Source organism: Mesocricetus auratus, unplaced genomic scaffold, assembly GCF_017639785.1.
Source record: "Mesocricetus auratus isolate SY011 unplaced genomic scaffold, BCM_Maur_2.0 Super-Scaffold_100037, whole genome shotgun sequence".
NCBI classification, from domain to species: domain Eukaryota; kingdom Metazoa; phylum Chordata; class Mammalia; order Rodentia; family Cricetidae; genus Mesocricetus; species Mesocricetus auratus.
In genome coordinates, this window is record NW_024429215.1 from 6761812 (window position 1) to 6785275 (window position 23464).

A 23464-nucleotide genomic window follows, 5' to 3' on the forward strand; every position below is an offset into this window, starting at 1 on the left:
TCAGAACTGATACTCTGAAAACATATATATATATATATATGTATATATATATATGTGTGTGTGTGTGTGTGTGTGTGTGTGTGTGTGTACAGGTATATAACAATAATAAACAAGAAAAAGAGGTCATCAACTTGAGAGTGGGGGACATGGAGGAGGAATGGTATCTGGGTGGGGCTACAGAGAGGAGGAAAGTGATGTAGTTCTATTTAAATTAAAAACATACTTTAAAAAGAATCATGAGAACTAACCCCTAATAAACAATGAATATTTCTTATCTCTGTGAGCCATATGGTAAATGTGTCAGATTTGACAAAGTCTATGCATTCAAAGAAAAAGTTTGAATTGGCTTTCTATTGGGAAGACTCACAACATGAAGAAGAAAAACTGACCTGACAAGTGATGGATCTGTAGTGGTGGATGTTGCTACATATGTACATCATGGGAGGGGAAAAATGAAGACTGTAAGAATGAGAAGTTTGGGGGAATGGCGGTCAAATGATACCTTCTGGGTATAGCACAGCCATTGCAAGTGTGAACTATGCAGCCTGCACTGGATGTACAAAATACATCCCGTCAATTGTGGGTCAGGAAAGGACTCATTATGAGGCTTTGATCATGAGCTGTCTCCCAGTGATGGCCTGTGGGTGAAGGAGACCCACTGTCTTTAGTTGTGTGCCCACCGGTGAGCCCACCCTAGTTCCAAACACATGTTTGGATAGTGAGCTTTTGTTAAAAGTGGTGGGAAACCACAAAACAAAAAGACACAGACAAGGTAATGGGACTTTCAGGGATGAGATGAGAGTCGCCACGCATGGGAGGGAGATAAAAGAAGATGGGATAGGAACCATCAGAAAGTGGTATATACACATATGATGTTGTCAGTGAACATGACCATTTAATAAAAAAGGAGAAAAACAACCTGTAAAAGGGTGGAATTCACTCTGGAAAGAGAAATGTTGTGAATTGATCTAATGTCTATGCTTCAGTCAAGTTGCTGAATAGAAATTTCATCTTTTCCAAGCATCAGCTACCTCTGAGGTCCATGTGCTGTTGTTCAGTAGGCAGAGCTATGAGGAGGTAGCTATGTGCCTGGAATGATGTACTGAGTAAAGGAAGTCTCAGATTCCATATGGATATAAATATATCTGATGCCTTAATACCGGAGTCCAGCTCCAATGAGGGATGCAAGAACAGTGACGGGAAGAATCAGACATGGGACACTTCTCAGTTTCATCTTAGGGGAAAAGGACAGAGAGAAAGAACTACATCCCCTGTGGAGATGCAGGTCCCTGCAGGGGACGTAAGGAGTAGGCGAGGGAAGGAAATGAGGCAGGACATGGTGGTTGGGAGAATTTCACTGCCTGGCTGACTAGCAGCCAGAATGCTTCTTTATTTTTACAGAATTTAGTAAGTAGGAATACATTCATGTTGTTCCAAAACACATCGCAACATTTTTTTTTTGGTTTTGGACATGTGTTTCACCTCCTTGTTCTCATTTTTTAGTCATCATTAGTAAACTGTAACAGGACAGAGCTATCATTTACAATCATTTTCCCTCAAGTTTTGATGTCATTGATAAGCAATTATCTTCCATAACTCATCAACCCCATAACCCAATTTTTAAGACTCTAAAGGCATATGACAGCCTGTTCCCAGACTAGTAAGTCTTGTGGCTACAAGGACACCAAATTAAAATCTCCAAGCTAGTCTGGGCATATTGCCTGTCACAAGCAATGTGTTATTAACTCTTCATGGTTAGAGTGCCCAACAGATACCCTCAGGACAAAGCTGATGCAGTTACTATTCACATTCTTGCATAACACAGTGTTTACAATTATATTTTTGTAGAATTTGTCTACATGTCTAATCGCGGCATTCCGTTGTTCTTTGGTCAGTTGACACCATACTGGCTCTGCATGTGCTAACTTTTCTAGGAAGGGTAGGTCCTGACATCTATTTCTTTTATTGTCCTGATTTTCCATTCTTTGTTCATCGATATATGTATCTGTGTAGGGCAGAGATAACTTCAGCTAATCTAATTTTGTTGCTGTGTGTGTTAAGAATTGCCTGAGTGTGTAGTAGGAAGAGGCAATCTGATCTGCAGCCAACTCCTCTGACCATCCACACCTTGTTGACCTTGTCTGAGTTTGCTTTTCTTGAAATATCTTTTTCCTGCACAAATACAGGGACAGATGTTTCAAGAATGTCTTCCTCGTAAACTCTTGTTGCAATAGGGTCTCTATCATTGTTACAATTCTACAAAAAGTAAAACAACATCAAGATTCCTAAAACTGTTTACTTTGCCTTCAGGAGGGTACCAAGGCCTGTCATTAACTTTGTAATCGAGAATCCTTTCCTTTTTCATACTAGTTCTGTGTTTCTGAGGCAAAACACAAAAACCTAATAACTCAGTCATAGTTTCTCAGCTTCTAAAATTTCCCTAAGGTTTTCTTCATAAATGATTTGTTCCAGATCCTCTACCTCGTCTCATTAGTACCACTAAAGTAATAATTTCCATAGAAGACTCAATTTCTTATACAGCTAATTCTCCATAAGTGTTATTCTTAACATAAGCTTTCACAAGCTTCTTGTTTCACAACAAGAACTGTTACATTGTCCCAGTAATAAATTCCATAGAAGACTCAATTTCTTATACAACTAATTCTCCGTAGCTTTCACAAGAACTGTTTCATTGTCCCAGTACTCACCTCTGATAATGGGCCCTTAACAGCAAGGAGTTCAAAATTAAACATGTCAAAGGCATAGGCAAAAGAGTCACGCAGCAACTTCCAGCAAGAGCAATGAAGGGTCAGCCCAAGCCATCCAAGCTCTGTGATTTTTGTCAAGTAGCAACTCCAGGATGTTTGGAATCGCCACCTTAACTCAGACCAGCACTAGAAACCAATATTGCCATGATCCTGGCATGCTGGCATGCTGCTGTTAAAACTCATGAAAACTTCAGGACTAAAGATGAAATTCTAGTAGAAAACTGTCTCCTTCCCATGCCTGGCCCCTTTTTCTTAGCTACAGTGGTTTCTAGAAATTTTCATTTGGTTAACTGCCACTGTGTTTTCTTTTCTTTTCCGAGACAGGGTTTCTCTGTATTGTTTTGGAGGCTGTCCTGGAACTCGCTCTGTAGACCAGGCTGGCCTCGAACTCACAAAGATCTGCCTGCCTCTGCCTCCCAAGTACTGGGATTAAAGGCGTGTGCCACCAACGCCCGACTAAAACTGTTTTCTTATCACATACTGTTTTCACATCTCCCAAATCAAGATCTTGGTTCATTGTGGAGATTATAGTACCCCTTAAAACTGTGTGAGGAACTGTCGAGAAAAGTTTCAGAGTTAAGTTTCCAATTTAGAGCAGATGAACCTTTAGACTTTCCAAGTCATGGTGCTCTAGAAAGAGTTATAGCATGGTAACCATGGAAACTGGATCACAAAGCCCCACCAACCTTCACCTTGTTATTTTCTGGAGGAAATGGTTGAGGTAGTAGTGGAGACAAAATAGGTTCTTAGTGACCTGAACTTCCAGGCCAGGTAAGGCCAGTTACTTAATTTCCATGGAAGTATCTAACTCTGATATTAACAACTGAAATAATGGGACAGCATGCCCTGGATGGACAAGAGCTAAAACCCCAATGCTTTGAGATAGTTCATGAAAGCAACCACTCTAAGACTGGTTGGCACAACTCACCTTCAAACAAACTTCAGCAATGTTCCACGCATCCTGTCCAGCAAATGAGATATTTCCTCCAGTCTGTTTTGTTACTTGTGTTTACAACAGTCTTGACACATAGTCTAGACTTGCATTGAAATAACAACAATCCTTCTGCCTCAGCATTTTGAGAACTGAGGTGCTAGCCATGAGCAATTACTCTTATTGATTTGTCTCACTCCACTATTCAGACCCAAACTGCATGGACTTCTGGCATCCTTTTTTTTTAATTTTTAATTTTAAGTTTAAATTAGAAACAAGGTTGCTTCACATGGCAATCCCAGGTCCCTCTCCCTTTCCCTCCCCTCCTCCACCCCAATATCACCTCATTTCCCCAGGGAGGGTGAGGCCCTCCGTGGGGGTGTCCATAGTCTGTCATTTCATCCAGGGCAGGGCCTAGACCCTCCCCCAAGAGTCCAGGGTGAGAGTGCATCTCTCATTGTTGGATGGGCACGCAAAGTCCATTTGTATACTCGGGATAAATACTGATCTACTACCCAAGGCTCAATAGATTGCCTAGGCTTCCTCACTGACACCCACATTCAGGGGGTCTGGATCAGTCTCATGCTGGATTCCCAGCCATCAGTCTGGGGTTCAGGAGCACTTTTAAAGACACATAGAAACCAGCCACATTGAGAAGATCTGAAAACAGGAGTTGCTCGTTTTCTCCCGTCCCCAAAACTAATCACTCTCCCTGTCCCACAATTCCTCAGTGCTGCTAGGTGTGTTGATGAGAAAGAAATGTCTTAGTGTGTCTTTTGAATTTACCTGTTTCATCTTGAGACTGACGTTACCAGTTTATTTCATTGTTTTCACCAAAATTGCAGTTTGGGTTAAAGAAATGGAGCATCTGCATCATTCGCAAAGGAACGCTGTTCTTAACCCGAATTGTGAAGTTACATGGAAAAACAATATAAAATGAGTACTTTAGAGATGCAAAGGGGTGAGAAAAGAAGGGACCAGTCAGAGAAATATAACAACATTTGTGGGACAGTATCAGAGTTTAATGGAAGAATAGTTCTCTTAAAAAACTACCCTGATACCTTCATGCTTCCAAACCATCATGTCGCTCCCCTACAGATCCCCAACTCAGAGGTCACACAACGTGTTTCTAGGTTTAGCTCCAGAACCACATCTGTCTGTGATGTTCACCACGCATAGTGGTCATTGCACCACCACTCTGAGATGTGTACAGCCGTCTCCATTGTTTACCTCCTGGCTTGGGCTATGCTGAGCCTCAAACAGGAAAATTCCAAGAACCACCAACACCAAGCTGCCCAATGCGATCCTGGTAAGAGTCTCCACCGTGTGGTCTTGAAGAGATGAGCCTGGGTGATTTCAGACACAAGGTTATGCTGCAGTCCGGGATCCACAAGCCACCCGGGGCAACTACCTCACCAGGTCAAGACTTGACTCTCTGTATCCAGGTCTGTAACTGTTTTTCTCACTCACCTGTTCTGGGGTCTGACATGTTTGCTGAAGGACTGGTGAACTCATCCATTCCTAAAAACCATAGAGTGGTAAAGAGAATAGGTCTTCAACTGTTTTCTAGGTTTTTTTATTTTATATAATTTTTAAAATTTGTATTCAACCCTAGCTCCCTCTCCTCCTCCCCCGTCCCCACACCAGTCTACCCAGCCCCCCCCCGGGCCAATCACCACTCCGTTCCCAAGGGAGGGTGAGGCCCTCCATAGGGGATATCCAGAATCTGTCATTTCGTTCAGGGCAGGGCCTAGGCCCTCCTGCAAGTGTCCAGGCTGAGAGAGCATCCCTCATTGTGGGACGGATACCCAAAGTCCATTTGTATGCCAGGGATAAATGCTGATCTACTGCCCAAGGCCCCATAGATTGTCCAGACCTCCTCACTGACACGCACATTCAGGGGGTCTGGATCAGTACTATGCTAGCCTCCCAGCCATCAATCTGGAGTCCAAGAGCTCCCCCGTTGTTCTGCGGGTTTCACCAGCCCAGTCTGGATCCCTTTGCTCATCACTCCTCCCTCTCTGTCACTGGTTTCCACGAGTTCAATTCAGTGTTTTGCAGTGGGTATTTGCCTCTGCTTCCATCAGTCACTGAATGAAGGTTCTAGGATGGCATATAAAATTTCCTAGATTTCTTACTCTCTATAAATGTATGTTATTCTCATCTTAATGATTTGGGACAAAGCACTTGATTGTTGGCTAAGGTTTCTTTCCATAAGCTCGTCTTGCTTTTGTATATAACCCTGGGCTCACACCACCTACTATGAGCTGCGTAGGGAGAGATCTCATGTATCCACAACACTGATCACACCTGTTTGGGCGTGGTCACAGGTATGTGGGGGTAGGAGAGATAAAGGGAAGGAAGAACGGGCTTGCTCTGTCTCTGGGAGCTGTGATCCTTGTCGGAGAGGAGCAGAGTGTGGTACTGGCCTCAGTTCTCAGCTTCTCATGCAAGTGACTTCTCTTTCTCTAATAAAGTATCATACGAGCCCCCTTCCCGGTATCCCTGGCATGGTTCGTTTACCATTATCAGAGCTGGGTCCTCCCACATCCACGAAAATGGCCTACAGACTTGCCTACAGACAAATTTGATGGTGACAACTTTTCAAATCAGGTTCTGTCTCTCTAGATGACTCCAGCTTGTTTCAAATACACAAAAAACTAATCACCACATAATGCATTATATATATATATATGCATATATGTGTGTGTGTGAGAGAGATTATGTATGTATATGTATACTATGTATTTTATAAACTATGATATATTTATATATATTTGTTTTACATATTATATAATATAGATTTGTATGTGATATTATATAGTATATATACTGTTATAAATTAACAAAAACATTTAGCACCTTGTTTCTACATTTTAGGAAAGAGAGATGTCTCAGTGGATAAGAGTGCTCAGTGCTCTGACAGAGGACCTGAGTTCAGTTCCCAGCATTCATGTTGGTAGTCACAACTGGCTGTAACTCTAGATTCAGGTGAATTCAACGCCTCTGACATATGTGGGCACTTTAGTCATGAGCACATGCTTTCTCCATATTCATGCTCACAATCAAAAATGAGATCATCTTATTTTTTCTACATTTTAGAGTCTGTGTAGAGACAGTCAGAAAACAACAACCAATTGGATAATTTTAAGCAAATGAACAAAAATACTAAGAATGGATGTTTTCAAATGCAAGCATATGGTATCTATTATAGATTAGCATGCAAGTATTTTTACCCTGGAATATGTACACCTAAGTATACACACAAAGCAAGAAATGTTTGGGTACAAATAAAAAGTTAAAATTACAACTTATTTTGGCTGATGCAAATATCATCAGTAAATCACAGTTTAAAAAACAGTGGTGTACCAAGAGAGGGTTTCCTGAGCTCTCCTGGAGAAAAAATTAGGAGAAGATTAACAGGTTGTTTTGCTAAACACTTGTTACCTGCCATTCCGCACAGCAGGTGCCTCCACTGCTCAGAGTGTCTATCTCCATTTCAGTAGCACAGAGCAAACACAATAGGAAGAGACCTCTTTGGGGCATGAAGGTCATTCACAACCCAATCACAAAGGACTTCCCGGCCAGGCGGTGGTGGCACATGCCTTTAATCCCAGCACTCGGGAGGCAGAGGCAGGCGGATCTCTGTAAATTCCAGGCCGGACTGGACCGATAACCTCCAAAAGAATACAGAGAAACCCTGTCTCGTAAAAACTAAAAACAAACAAACAAAAAAACAAAGGACTTCCCAGTAACTGGAATAGTGTTTATCTGGAAAAAATTGCCCAGAGACAATGTACAGAATTGAAAAACCAAGTCATGAAGGAATGCCCAAAGATACAGCCATTGTTTGAACCAGACAAGGGGAGCAATGCCCAGAGATGTGAGCACCATCTACACACCACTGACCTTGAATGTACTCACTCATATATGGATTTTAGACATGGATCAGGGGAGTGTCAGCCTACAATCCCAGTGCCAGTGAGTCTGGGAAACAGGGAGGTTCCCAAGAGAGATGCATGATACCCCAGAGAAGTGGAATGAGGCAAGATCTCCTGAGCAGATTGGGAACATCAGGGGAGGGGAGAGGGAGTCAGGAAAAACAGAGGGGGGAGAGGAGGAAAGGAGAAGAAGGAATGGGGAAGCAGGAAGGTTGAGTTGAGGTAAAAATAGAGGAGAGCAGGATGAGAGATTGAGTCATTATAGGCTTTAGGAGAGAGCTGACACTAGTGATATTTCAAGATATCTACAAGGATAACCTTGAAAGTCTGTGCAGAGGTCTGACTGACATCTGCAAGCCCTGGAAGGAATGCCTAGAAAAAAACAGCACCCAGGGAAGATATCATACTTAGATTATACACACCTACCTACATCTAGCTTATTCACATGAATTCAATAAATTTCTTAATTTAATAAAAAAATGTCTTTGACAGTGGGGAGGCCAGCATGGGACTGATCTGGACCCCCCAAATGTGAGTGTCAGCGAGAAGGCCTGGGCAACCTATGGGGCCCTGAGCTGTGGATCAGTGTCTATCCCTGGTATACAAACAGTCTTCATGTGCCTATAGCACAAAGAGGGATGCTCTCTCAGCCTGGACTCTTAGGAGAGTGCCTGGACCCTACCCAGAATGAAATGACAGACTCTGGATATCCCCTATGTGGAAGGATTTGGCAATAGGGTGGGAGGGGGGGGGGGGGGAAGGGGAGTGCGGGAGGAGGGGAGGGAGAGGGAACTGGGATTGACATGTAAAACAAGCTATTTAAAATTAAAATAAAAAATGATTAAAAAAATGTCTTTGAGATAGTGTCTCTTTATGTAGCTCCTCTGTCCTGAAAGTTGATATGCAGACTAGGCTGGCTTAGAACTCACAGAGATCTGCATGCCTCTGCCTATCAAGTGTTAGGATTAAAGGTCGTGTACCACCATGCCTTGATTAGTAAACGTAAATTCAGAAGTGCAGCTTGTACCTACCTTATAAAATGTTTCTCTTTCGGACTTGTATTTATTTTGCAGCCTATATTTTCTCTATATTATTTTAGTGGTTTGAATGCAATTGACCCCCAATGGGAGCGGCACTATTAGCAGGTGTGGCTTTGTTTGAGTGGATAGAGCCTTGTTAGAGGAAGTGTGTCACTGCTGTTACATATGCTCAGGATACCACCCAAAGTGTCAGATCATTTCCTGTTACCTTCTGGTCAAGACATAGCCAGCACCATATCTGACTGCATGCTACCATGCTCTTCCCCATGATGACTGTTAGGATAAAGCACCTGGGGGACCTGGGTGAATTCCATGGCAGGCGAGGATGACCAAGGTCGAGGGACAAACGTGCCAGGCAGACTGAACTTAGGGAGAAGTTTTATTAGAAAGGGGAGAGAGGGGGGAGGAAAGAGAAAAGAGGTAAAGAGACACAGACAGAGAAACAGAGAGAGGACAAAGAAAAGAGGGGGACAGAAAAAGTCTTGTCTGCCCTACGGGAACAGCAGGACAGAGAGAAGGAAAGAGAGGAGAGCAGGAAGAGGAGCAGGAAAGAGAGGACTGGGAAAGAGAGAGCAGAAGGAGAGCATAAGTGGGCGGAGCTCTTTCTTTTAAAGGGGTCCTTTGCACCTGGGCTGACCAGAGTACTGCCTGAGTGCATTCTGCCAGGTGACAGGGGCAGGCCAGCATAATGCCTGAGTCCTTACAAAGATAATTGCCTGAAACTCTGAACTGTAAGCCACTGCCTCAATTAAATGTTTTCCTTTATAAGAGTTGCCATGCAAATGGATGGCACTAGAGGAAACCATCCTGAGTGAGGTAACCCAGCCATGAAAAGACAAACATGGTATGTACTCACTCATATATGCATTTTAGACATGGATCAGGGGAGTGCCAGCCTACAATCCCAGTGCCAGTGAGTCTGGGAAACAGGGAGGTTCCCGAGAGAGATGCATGATACGCCAGAGAAGTGGAATGAGGCAAGATCTCCTGAGCAGATTGGGAACATCGGGGGAGGGGAGAGGGAGTCAGGAAAAAGAGAGGGGGAGAGGAGGAAAGGAGAAGAAGGAATGGGGGAGCAGGAAGGTTGAGTTGAGGTAAGAATAGAGTAGAGCAGGATGAGAGATTGAGTCATTATAGGCTTTAGGAGAGAGCTGACACTAGTGAGATCCCCAGAGATCTACAAGGATAACACCAACTGGCAAACTAAGCAATAGTGGAGAGACTACATTAATTGCCCCTCCTTGATGGTAAGGTTGATGACTACCTTATATGCCATCCTAGAACCTTCATCCAGTGACTGATGGAAGCAGAGACAGATACCCACAGCTAAACACTGAACTGCACTCCTGGAACCTAGTGACAGAGATGGAGGAATGATGAGCAAAGGGGTCAAGACCATGATGGTGAAACCCACAAAGACAGCTGACCGGATAAGGGGGAGCTCTTGAATCCCAGACTGATGCCTGAGAGGCCAACAGGGGACTGATCCAGACTCCATGAATGCAGTCTCAGTGAGGAGACCACAGAAATCATTGGGGTCTTGAGTAGTAGATCAGTGTTTATCATGGTTTATGAATGATCTTTGGGAGCCCATTCCAAACAGAGGGATGCTCTCTCTCAGCCTGGACACATGGGGAAGGGCCTAGGTCCTGCCCTGGATGAAATGACAGACTTTGGAGATCCCCCCAAGGAGGGCCTCACCCTCCCTGGAGAATGATGTGGGGATTGGGTGGGGGGTTGGGGGGGCTGGTGGAGGGACTAGGGAGGAGGGGTGGGAGAAGGAGCTGGGATTGACATGTGAAGCATTCGTGTTTCTAATTTAAATAAAAAAATAAAAAAAGAGCTGCCATGGTCGTGGTGTCTCTTCACAGCAATAGAAACCATATCTAAAGCAATTACCATTCTGTGGTCTTTTCAAAAGATGTATATTTAATTATTTACTTTAGTGTATATGTGATAGTGTGTTAATGTGGGCTCATGAATGCCATATCACTTATGTGGAGTTAGAGGACAAACCCCAGATGTCAAATGAGTTTCACTTCTGTGTCTGGCTTTATGTGGATCCAAACTGAGGTCCTTTCATTTCCAAGTAACTGTTTTAACCACAGAGCCGTCCCTCAAGCCCACACTCGATAGTTTTACTCTGCTTTACCTTTTCCAAACCATTCATATCCTTAGTGCTGTACACAGTATTTCAATGCTCCACTACATACTGAAATAATTAGGACTGAAGGGAGACTTATTTTTAAAGTGAATGTTATATAGATACACAAGTCGTAATTTTAAAAAAAGACTAAGAACATGAAAATCCATACAGTATGGTTTCCTATGAAAATTACTTATTCCCCATAAAGGTTTCCAGTAAGCATGATTAAGGCAAAATATTAAAGATTTCAAAGGAATGATTCTCTGCAAAAATAATAATTGAAGAGGATATGAACAAAAATCTTGAGATAACTCAAAGACTGAATGAAACAAACAGCTGAATGAAATAGGGAAGCAAACATAAGACATGGAAGTGAAACTCAATGAAAAATTATAAATACAAAGACCTGTTGTAGAATAATGACTCTAACCCTAACCCTGGCCATGGAATCCCCAGAATCCTAGGGACAGCCCCAAGTCATCCAGGGCTCCATCTGTCACCATCAGAGACTTGGCGCTGCCCACCAACACCGCCAACAGAAGTGGATACTGGGCCTTCTCCTTTCGCCCTCTCCACATGGTTGGAGGCCCCTGATGAGAATATTAAGAGACCATGGATGTCAACCCAGACAACTATACCCAGCAAAGCTTTCAATCACTATGCATGGAGAAAACAAGAAATTCCAACCCAAGGAAGCTAGCTACACTCACAAAAACATAGGCAAATAGATAATCCCACACTACCAACCTCCCCCAAAAGGGAAACACACACACACACACACAACACACACACAATACCTCCAACAACAAATCCAAAAATAACAGTAACCAACAATCAATGGTCATTAATATCCCTTAATACCAATGGTCTCAATTCACCTATAAAAACACACAGGCTAACAGAATGGATATAAAGACAGAATCCACTCTACTGCATACAAGAAATATATCTCAACTTCAAAGACAGACATCACTTCAAGGTAAAAGGTTGGGGAAAGATTTTCCAATCAAATGTACCTAAGAAAAAAGCTGGTGTAGCTATCCTAATATCTAACTAATTAGACTCCAAACTAAAAGTAATCAGAAGAGAGGAAGAGGGGCATTTTATATTTGTCACAGGAAAAATTCATCAAAATGAAGTCTCAATTTTGAACGTCTATGCCCCAAACACAAAGGCATCCACATTCATAAAAGAAACATTACTAAAACTCAAACCACATATAAAACCTCACAAACTTATAGTGGAGACTTCAACACACCACTCTCACCACTAGACAGGGTCACCAGACAGAAACTTAACAAAGAAAAAAAGGGACTAACAAAAGTTATGAACCAAATGGGTTTAACAGACATCTATAGAACATTCCACCCAAACACACACACACACAAATACCTTCTTCTCAGAGCCACATGGAACCTTCTCTAAAATTAACCACATATTTGGCAACATATCAAACATCAACAGGTACAAAAAAATTGGAATAAGTCCCTGTATTTTATTAGACAACCATGCTTTAAATTTGGAATTCAACAACACCAATTGCAGAAACTCTACAAAGTCATGGAAATTGAACAAAGCCCAATTGAACCATTCCTGGATCAAAACTTATGGGACACTTTAAATGCAGTGCTAAGAGGAAAGTTCATAGCACTAAGTGTCCACATGAAGAAACTGGAGAATAATCACACTTGTGATTTAAAAGCACAATTGAAAATTCTAGAAGAAAAAGAAGCAAATTCAAACAGGAGGAGTAGATGGAGGAAATAATCAAATTGAGGGCTAAAATCAATAAAGTAGAAACAAAGAAAACAATACAAAGAATCAATGTAACAAAGAGTTGGTTCTTTGAGAAAATCAACAGTATAAGACACACCTTTATCCAAACTAACCAAAAAGCAGAGGGAGAATATCCAAATTAACAAAGTCAAAATGAAAAGGGGAAAATAACAATGGACACTGAGGAACTCCAGAGAATCATCAGGTCATACTTTGAAAACCTGTACTCCACAAAATTCAAAAATTTAAAGGAAATGGTCAATTTTCTGGATAGGTGTCACATACAAAAATTAAATCAAGAACAGACAAGCAATTTAGAAGGATAAATAACCCCTATGAAATAGAAGCAGTCATCAAAAGTCTCCCAAGGAAAGAAAGTCCTGGGTCAGATGGTTTCAGTCCAGAATTCTACCAGAAATTCAAAGAAAAGCTAATACCAATACTCCTCAAATTGTTCCACACAATAGAAGCAGAATGGTCATAGTCAAATATTTTTTAATGAAGCTACAATTACCTTGATACCCAAGCCACACAAAGACACAACTAAGAATGACAACTACAAACCAATCTCCCTCATGAACATCGATGCAAAAATACTCAATAAAATATTGGCAAATGAAATCCAAGAACACAACAGAAAAATCATCTACCATGATCAAGTAGGCTTTATCCTAGGGATGCAGGGATGGTTCAACATATGAAAATCCATCAATGTAATCTATCATATAAACAAACTGCAAAAGAAAAATCACATGATCATCTCACTAGATGCTGAAAAACCTTTTGATAAAATCCAACACCCCTACCAATCCAAGAGCATGGGAGATCTTTCCATTTTCTGGTATCTTCTTTGATTTCTTTCTTCAAAGACACAAAGTTCTTGATATACAGGTCCTTCACTTCCTTGGTTAACATTATCCCCAGATATTTGATGCTGTTTTGGCTATTGTAAAAGGTGATGTTTCTCTGATTTCTTTCTCAGTCACTTCATCTTCTGTATATAATAGGGCCACTGATTTTTTTGAGTTTACCTTGTATCCTGCCACATTGCTGAAGGTGTTTATCAGCTCTAGGAGTAACCTTGCGGAGTTTTTCGGGTCACTTATGTAAACTATCATACCATCTGCAAATAGTGAAAGTTTGACTTCTTCTTTTCCTATTTGTATCCCCTTTATCTCCTTTTGTTGTCTTATTGCTGTAGCTAGAACTTCAAGTACAATATTGAAGAGATATGGAGAGAGTGGACAGCCTTGTCTTGTTCCTGATTTTAGAGGAATTGCTTTGAGTTTCTCTCCATTTAGTTTGATGTTAGCTGTTGGTTTACTGTATATTGCTTTTATTATATTCAGGTACGTTCCTGTTATCCCTGATCTCTCTAGGACCTTTATCATGAAGGGGTGCTGGATTTTGTCAAAGGCTTTTTCAGCATCTAGTGAGATGATCATGTGGTTTTTCTTTCACAGATTGTTAATATGGTGGATTACATTGATAGATTTTCTAATGTTGAACCATCCCTGCATTCCTGGAATGAAAAAAAATCCAACACCCCTTCATAATAAAGGTCTTGGAGAGATCAGGAATAACAGGAACACAACTAAACATAATAAAAGCAATATACAGAAAACCAACAGCCAACATCAAACTAAATGGAAAGAAATTCAACATGATTCTTCTGGAATCAGGAACAAGACAAGGCTGTCAATACTCTCCATATCTCTTCAATATTGCACTTAAACTTCTAGCTAGAGCAATAAGACCAAAAAAAGTAGATCAAGGGGATAAAATTAGAAAGGAAGAAGCCAAACTTACACCATTTGCAGATGATATAATAGTTTACATAAGTGACCAGAAAAATGCTACCGGGAATTACTACATCTGATAAACAGCTTCAGTAAATTGTCAGGATATGAGATTAACTAAAAAAGTAAGTAGACCACCTATATGTAGATGATAAACAGACTGAAAGAAATCAGAGAAACATCACCCTTCACAATAGCCATGAATAACACAAAATATCTTGGGGGTAACTCTAACCAAAAAAGTATAAGACCTGTATGACAAGTAATTTAAGACTTTAAAGAAAGAAATTAAAGAAGATATCAGAAAATAGAAAGATCTCCCACGTTCTTGGACATGTAGGATCGACATTCTAAAACTGGCAATCTTACCAAAAGAAATCTATAGATTCAATGCAATCCCCATGAAAATCCCAGTGCAATTCTTCACAGACCTTGAAAGAACAACATTCAACTTCATATGGAAAAAAAACAGAATAGCCAAAACAACCCTGTACAATAAAGGAACTTCCAAAGGTATCACCATCCCTGATTTCAAGCTGTTCTATAGAACTATAGTAATGAAAACAACGTGGTATTGACAAAAAAACAGATAGGTGAACCAATGGAATTGAATAGAAGATTCTCTTATTAATGCACATACCTATGAACACCTGGTTCTTGACAAAGAAGCTAAAATTATACAATGGACAAAAGAAAGCATCTTCAACAAATGGTGCTGGCATCACTGGACGCTGGCATGTAGAAGACTGCAGATAGATCCATAGCTGTCCCCGTGTGCAAAACTTAAGTCCACATGCATCAAAGACCTCAACATCAATCCAGCCACAGTGAACCTCTTAGAAGAGAAAGTAGAAAGTACCACTGAATGCATTTGCACAGGAGACCGCTTCCTGAACATAATACCAGTAGCACATACGCTGAGATCTACAATTAATAATGGGACCTTCTGAAAGGCAAAGGACACACTAAAGAAGACAAAATGGCAGCCCACAGAACAGAAAAAGATCTTCACCAGTCCCACATCTGACAGAAGGCTGATATCCAAAATATACAAAGAGCTTAAGAAACTGGTCACCAAAACACCAAATAATCCAATTTAAAATGGGTACTGATCTAAATGGAGAATTATCAACAGAGGAACCTCAAATGGTCAAAAGGCACTCAAGAAATTACTCAACATCTGTAGTCATCAGAGAAATGCAAATCAAAACAACTCTGAGATGCAAACTTATACCTGTCATAATGGCTAAAATTAAAAAACACCAATGACAGCTTATGCAGGAGAGTATGTGAGAAAGTGGAACACCCCACCATTGCTGGTGGGAGTGCAAAATCTTACAGTCACTTTGGAAATCAACATGGCAGTTTCTCAGAAGAATGGGAATCAGTCTCCCTCAAGATCCAGTAATTCCATCCTTAGGCTTATGTCCAAAGGAAGCACATTCATAACACAAGGACATCTGCTCAACTATGTTCATAGCAGCATTATTTGTAATAACCAGAACCTGGAAGCAACCTAGATGCCCCTCAACTGAAGAATGAATAAAGAAAGTGTAGTACACATACACAATGGAGTACTATTAAGTGGTATAAAATAATGACATCTTGAAATTCGCTGACCTCAGCAAGTGGAAGCTCACAGACTCCAGACTGACAGCTGCATAAGACTGAACTAGTTCCCCCTGAATGTGGGTGTCAGTTGAGAGGCTTGGGCAGTCTTTGGGGACACCTGATTTTTCATAAAGAAGGCAGAAATACCATACTGGAAAAAAGATATTGTCTCCAACAAATGGTTCTGGTCAAACTGGATGTCTGCATGTAGAAGAACGCAAAAAGATCCATACCTATCACCTTGCACAAAACTTAAGTCCACGTCAATCAAAAACCTCACTATAAAACTGCATACACTGAACCTAATAGAAGATAAATTGGAAAATAGTCTTGAACACATTGAACAGAACACAGCACAGACACTAATATCAACAACTAATAAATGGAACCTCATGAAACTGAAAAGCTTCTGCATGGCAAAGAATGTCATCGTTTGGACAAATCATCATCCTACAAAAAGAGAAAAGGTTTTTTTTCTTTTACTAACTACACCTCTGATAAAGGGCTAATATCCAAAATATCCAAAATATGTAAATAACTCAAAAGACTAAATATCAAGAGAGCAAATAACTCAATTAAAAATGGGGTAAAAATCTAAACAGAAATTGTTAGAAAAGGAAACTCAAATTACTGAGAACAATTTAAAGAAATGTTCAACATCCTTAGTCATCAGGATGACGCAAATACAAATCTACACCGACTTTTCATATTACTCCAACCAGAATGACTTAGATTAATAAAACAGGTGACAGATCATGCTGGTGAAGATGTTGAGTAAGGGGAATACTTCTCCAGGTGGTAGGAATGCAATTTTATAAAAGCACTAAGATACTCATTCTTGAAGTTACTTTGAAAGAAGAGAATTGATCTACCACAAGATGGAGCTACATCACTATATGTCCTATTTCCCTTTCCTGGGAAACTCTATCTGTCCTCCCTAGTCACTTATTCTGTACCTAACTTCTGTCGCTCTATGGATTTTAGCTTGGTTATCATTAAGCAACTGATATCTATATATAAGTGAATACACACCAAGTTTGTCCTAGTGGATATGGGTTACCTCACTCACTATTTTTTTCTAGTTCCAACCATTTACTTGTGAATTTCATGGTTTCATCTTCTTAATTGTTTAGTAATAGTCCATTGTGTACGTTTCCCACATTTCCTTTACCCATTTATCTCTTCGGAGACGTCCAAGCTATTTACAAATTTTAGGTATTGTGAACAGAGTAGCAAGTGTCTCAGTGGTTGGATGAAGTAATATTTAAGTAAATGATTAAAAGAGGTGTAGCTGGATCTTGAGGTAGATTGAATCTCATGTCCCTGTGAAACTATGCATTTTATTTATTTTATTTTACTGTCATGATTTAGAATCCTGTTTGCTTTCTAATGAAAGACATTAATGGGATGGATTCAAATGGGAGGAGATTTGGGGAGGAACTTGGAGGAGTAGAGGGAGGGGAATCCAGAATCAGGATGCTTTATGTGAGGAAAAAAAATCTGTTTTCAATAAAAGAGAAAAAAGAAATAACTTCAAACTGAAGAAAAAGATAAACATGTTCCTGAGGCAACAGGAAAGCATAAACAGTATTGGAATAAGGAAACAAGTACTACCAAATCAACAAAACAAAAGAAGTTACTACACATTCTTCAATAGCAGCTAAAATATCAATGATCCTAATTTCCAAATCAAGCACACAGACTGGCAGATGGGCTTACAAAATAGGATTTATCTGCTTTTTGTCTCCATAGAAACCTACTTCATCATCAAAGACAAATGCAACATCTGGGTGAAAGGATAGGGAAAGACATTAAAAACACGAAGACTATAAAGCAAGCTTGTGTCACTGTCCTAACATCTGACAAAGTAGACTTCAAGCCAAAATTAACCAGAAGAGATAAAGAAAGTCACTGCATACTGATTAAAGGAATAGTCAATCAAGAGGGTAATACTATCCCAAGGATGTATGCATTTCAGGATCATGAATGGTTATTACTGTATGTAAAAACGCAGATTAATGTCAATACAATAATAGTAGGTGACTTGACTATGTCTCTTGCACCAATAGACAGGCATGACAATAAAACACAAAGAGAGAAACACCTGAGTTAAATGATACTGTAAATCAAATAGACCTACCAGACATGTACAGACAGTTCCATTCAAACAGTGCAAAAACACCCATTCCATTCAGCAGCCCATGAGACATTCTCTAGAACTGGTCATGTGACACAAAACAAATCCCAACAAATGGGAGAGTACTTTTGGGGGCCATGTGAGGGGACCAACAGGCAACATTAGAACTCATGGAACATGACTTGGTGGTTGGCAAAGCCATGCCTGAATGATCCTTGGAGAGGCAAAGTCCTGAGTACTATGTGTGATGAGGACCTCAAGCTGTTATTGAGCATCCCTCATAATCTATGGGTTGTATGAAAACTCTCAGAGGGGTTCTAATCTCTCACTGGGCCATGGTATTGTTAATTACAATAATAGTAGTTTACTTTTTCCAAGAATTGCTGCTGCAGCAGATAAATTACTCAACCACCAACTGCACAAAGAATTTAGACATGTAGATTGTTAGTAAGGTTATGTTGAGGTGTTTTGTTGTTTTGTTTTGTTTTTTGTTTTCTGAGACAGGATACTAAGGTGTGTTAGGTTAAGGTGTTTTCTGTTAATGGCTTTAAGGTAGAAAATCTTGAGGAATAATTTAAAGTTTACAAAAACACACTTTTAACAGTTGAACAAGGAGTTCATTGAGGTCATGAAACAAGAACAAAGACAGACCAGGTATTATTAGTGATCAAATGTAATAATTTCTAGTGCCCATTTCTGCCACTTGGCTTCCTGATATGATTAAATTAAAAAAAACTGTTGATGAGTGTGTATATGACCTGAAGATTTAAAGTGGAGTTGACTAATAGTTTTTCTTTTATAAAAGTTTAGATTATAATTCTTTTGGGATTTTTTATAAGATTACCTTTTGAGATAAATAGTAAAGTGATTGATCCTTTCTTTGTAATTGCAAAATTCAGCCTGCCAGTAAAAGAGCTGGCTGAGAAAATTTCCTTGCTTACATCCTGTTAATCTATAACAAGCTGCTGGGAGATGAATTACGTGGGTCCTTGGAGATAATTTATTTTTCACCTGTAATTCGTAAAATGTTTAATCATGTAAAGAATGTGGGAAACATGATTTTTACCCTTATTAATTGTAATCATCCACTTAAAAAATAGAAAGTAACCACATAGTAATTTTTATTCTGCTTGAAAGATTCTGCTGGAGTATATAAGCTATAAGGGAAAAGTTAAGAATATACAGAAGGAACACATCTGGGTAGAGGTAAGAAGTAAAGATATAAGAGAGAAATAATAAAAAGACACTAAAGGGGTGTGTATGTGTTCGTGTGTTCCTGTTTTTGTTGTCCCCAGAGAACTAAGTTTTGCCCCACTCACCGGCCCCAGAGAATTAAGTTTTACTCCCTCATATAGAAAAGTCATATTGAATAATTAGTTCACTGACTCCAAGGCTCCCCTTCAATTCCTGAGCTGCTGAAGGCTGGTCCTTACAACAGCAGAGTGGAATTGATCTCTTCTGTTCTGTCTGACCCTTATACGGGGAAAAAAAGCGCTGGAAACTGACAGCAAGAGAAACTACAGAACAAATATAAATTGAGAATTCGTGGAGACTGACCATCACATTATCCAAAGAGGAATGGTTACTCAACGAAATCAAACCCAGATGGGGTAGCTCAGCGGGTAAAAACAGAAAGGCAAGAGTCCACTCTCTAATTCAGTGCTTGATGTCTTAGCTAGAACTATATGTCTGAAAAATGGAATAAAAGAAGTTCAGCTTTTTCGGATATATCAAATATGTTTTCTTTCTTGGTAAATCTTACATTAATGTATAGCTACATAACATCATACATGTATACATGGCTTTCGAAGAGCAATTAAAGTTTCTCGGGAAGAGGAAGGAGAAGGTCAGAGAGCAGCGGATAGTGAGAAGGGGTGTGAATATACCCAAACTGTACAATAAAGTTGTGTGGAGATAGCTTTGTGAGCCTCGGTGCCATGCGCGATGGTTTTACACCAGCTAAGGTTATGTTATTTGAGCAAACAAAAGCAAGTAAAAATTATTTTATAAGAGCTGTGTCGAAGAAGAGATTCTCACCTGAGATTGTGAGCTCCAGGGGGTCACTGGGTGCTGACCAGACTTGGGCATTGCTCTTGTCATAGCCGTAACACCTGAATTTCCGCCTGTGGCTGGGGCTTATGGGACCCACAGGAAAAAGGGCCTGCATGTGCCCGTTTGGATGTCTCTGTGCCTTGTGAGTCCAGGAGAGGTTGTTTTCTCCCTCCTCAGTCAGAACGAAGGTGCCAAATCCCAACCAGGAGACACACTGAAAAGTTACATTCCCTCCTGGGGTCACAACAGAACTGGGCAGCGCTGACAGGCTGGGTTTACTATAGACATCTAGGAGAGAAGGAGGCAGATTGCTAAAGGGTTCACACAGCACACACCGTCCTCTCCCTGTGCCTGTGCTATGACAGGAAACTGGACCAATGTGTGTCCTCTTACCTGTCACCACCAGTTCCAACATGTCACTGTGCTCTGAAAAACCAGCAGGGCTCTCATAGTAGCAGCGATATTCTCCTGCGTGGAGCTCTGTAACGAATAGGATGGGGAACATGGCCTTGCCCCCAGGCTCCATTAGGGTCTGTCTGTACAAACGTGATGTCCTTCCTTCTTTATCCAAGTAGTACTCCTGTGCCTGGAGGATTCCTTGACACAAGATGGTCACAGACTTGCCCCAAGAGATTATAGAACCTGGCTCAGCCCAAAGGATGGGTGGGGGGAGTGTTCCTGAAAAAAAAAATTCAAATGCTGGGTCCTAGGATATGACTCCTCTTATTCTTGCACATAGTTCTAGAACCTCCCACATTACAACACAATCCTCTCTCGATCACTGTTCTCCATCCTTACAGCACATGACAGTGTTTGTTGTTTCCAATAAGGATGAGGGAGTTGGGACAGCTGAGAAGCTACTCACCTTTTGCCACTGTGGTAGTACCAGGGTTCAAATTCAGGCATGGGGGAAAATTTCCTGTAAGACATTTGTCCCCAAAATGCTCAGCACATTGCATTCTTCCAAGAGACCCCTGAGTCCCTTCATTCTACATAGAGATCTGGATCTTCCTCAGATCACAATGTCCCTTCCACCTCTTCAAATCTCACCAGAGCAAAACAGGACAGTGAGGATGGTGATCACGGTATTTCCTCGCACAGGCTCAAATCCACAGATGAATGAGACCATGGTGTTTGGCAGCACTTCCAGTCACGGGAGATTCGGCCACTGCAGGGACTGTGCGCCGTATCATGAGGTTTCTCATTTCAGAGAAAGGAAATATCACCCCAAGGAGGTATGTTTTCACTTCCCCTGGCTTGTGGCGAGATCAGGCACCAGACTCTTGACTAATACTAACAAGGCCTCACACAGACACATCTTCTGCCTGTCTCATTACCTTTCATCTCCCTGACATCAAGGAAGTAGCTGCAAATAGATCTTTATTCCTGAGCCAATCAAGTGTCGGCAAGGGTGACTGAAGCCTGGTCTTAACTCTTAGAGCCTTCCCATCCATACAGCACTGTGTGGTCCTTGTCATGTCCAGTAATCTCCGCAGACCAAGATATGCTTGTAGGAAGGTATAAATTTATGCTGTAGGCAGGTGCAGAGCAGCAGAGACATCCTGCCCAACTCTTCAGTTCACATGGAATCAATTCTGAAAGTCTCATATCTATTATTTTACATAGTAGGTAAATTCCTTTCTCTCCCAGATATCAAATCAATTCAAGAGTTGATCTTTTCTTCCATTGTATATGCTGTCTACCACTATCTAGACTTCAGTTGGTCATAGGAAGAGACAAAGGGGAGAATAGAGTGGGTGTTCCACTCTTTCCTGAGTTAACTAGAGGAACTGCTAGAGCCATCACTGGGTGGCCACAGGAGAAGGATATTTGAGATTTTTAAGACCTACCTGACTTAGTGAAAGTGGTTACCTTCCCTCTCAGGGGGTGCTTGAGACAAAAACTTATAACAAAGGTAAGCATTTGGAAGAAACAGACAGAAAGCTACAGTATATTCCAATTCAGAATGCTATAATAGTAACGACAATGCATAGATTAATTTTGACTCTATTATAAAGGTTAATGCAAAAAAGTATTATAGTAACAGCAGCAAGGTTTTTATGAATTTCCATTTTATAAACTACCTCTTGCACACAGAGGCATGGGACCAAATACCACTTTATTCTTGGGAGTTAAGGTCAGCAATTGAAAAACTGGACTGCATGAAACGTAAAAGCTTCTGTCTAGCAAAGGAAATAGTTAGCTGAGTGAGAAGAAACACCCCGCAAAATGGGAAAAAGATCAGGTAGGAGATTAACAACTATAACTCAAAAATAAATTTTAAAAAGCCCCAATTAAAAATGGGTTGTAAGACCCAAAGCTGCAGAATCTCCAAAACACAGAGCAGCAATGAAATGTCCAAGTAGGGTTTCAGGGAGTGCCCAGCATCAATAGTGTAGTAGAAACCAGAGACCTCAAACCAGACCAACAACTCTTTGCAATGAATACTTGCAAGTAAAAATATATGCACAAAGAGGTTTAATGTGTGACTGTGTCACATTGTAGGTTCCATGGTGATATTTTTAATTTTCTGCAATTTTTTCTCCTTTTTTTTCTTTTTTCTCTTAAATTTTGTTTTATTGTGGAGGGGGGAGTTGCAGGGGCAGAGGCTAGATGCAAAGGGCTGGAGAAATGAATGGGATGAAAATACATGATGTAAAAGACACATAGAATAAATAAAAAGAAAGCTAAAATGGGCTGTAAATCTGAACCAAACACTCAAAAAGAAACACAAATGGATAATAGTTATTCAAGTGTTCAGTGGAGTGAGAGGCCCTAATCCCAGCCTGCAAGGAGCGTCAGAGGAAGGCCTGGGCTTCAGATTCAGAGCACCATCAAGGGAGCCATGATCCTCAGAACCATAAACAGTGTGAGAGGGAGGCCCCAGTCTCAAACCCAGGAGTACGTTTGGAGGAGGTACTCTGTTCTACTTGTGCCTAAAAGGGTGGTCAAGGGAGTCACAGTCCCCAACTACACCAATAGGAGAAAGAGAGACTCCCTGAAGCACAAGCTCCACCTATACTGATTAGAGGAAGAGATGTGTAGACAACAAGGTAAGAACACACTCAACAGTATAAAGAAAAATAAGGCACCAATAGAAACTAGTGGTGCTACAACAGCAAGACCTGAACATCCCAACACAGATGAAGTAGAAGTTAAAAATAACTTCATGAGGATGACTGAGGCCCTTAAAGAGGAAATGAAAAATTCTCTTAAATAAATGGAGGAAAAGGCAAACAAAAAATTGAAAGATATCAACAAAT

At 40.7% G+C, this 23464-nt stretch overlaps 1 protein-coding gene across 1 annotated transcript; it reads right to left on the reverse strand.

Annotated features, from left to right (window-relative positions):
• Positions 1-4575: 4575 nt before the first annotated feature.
• LOC110343533 (leukocyte immunoglobulin-like receptor subfamily A member 5) lies at positions 4576-21500 on the reverse strand. The gene is made up of 6 exons (XM_021235323.2): positions 21252-21500; positions 21067-21120; positions 20595-20879; positions 20187-20489; positions 5170-5220; positions 4576-5045 (listed from the first exon to the last, which is right to left on the reverse strand). The coding sequence occupies exons 1-6, from the start codon at positions 21328-21330 to the stop codon at positions 4882-4884; spliced, it is 936 nt and encodes a 311-aa protein (XP_021090982.1). The 5' UTR covers positions 21331-21500; the 3' UTR covers positions 4576-4881.
• Positions 21501-23464: the final 1964 nt, after the last annotated feature.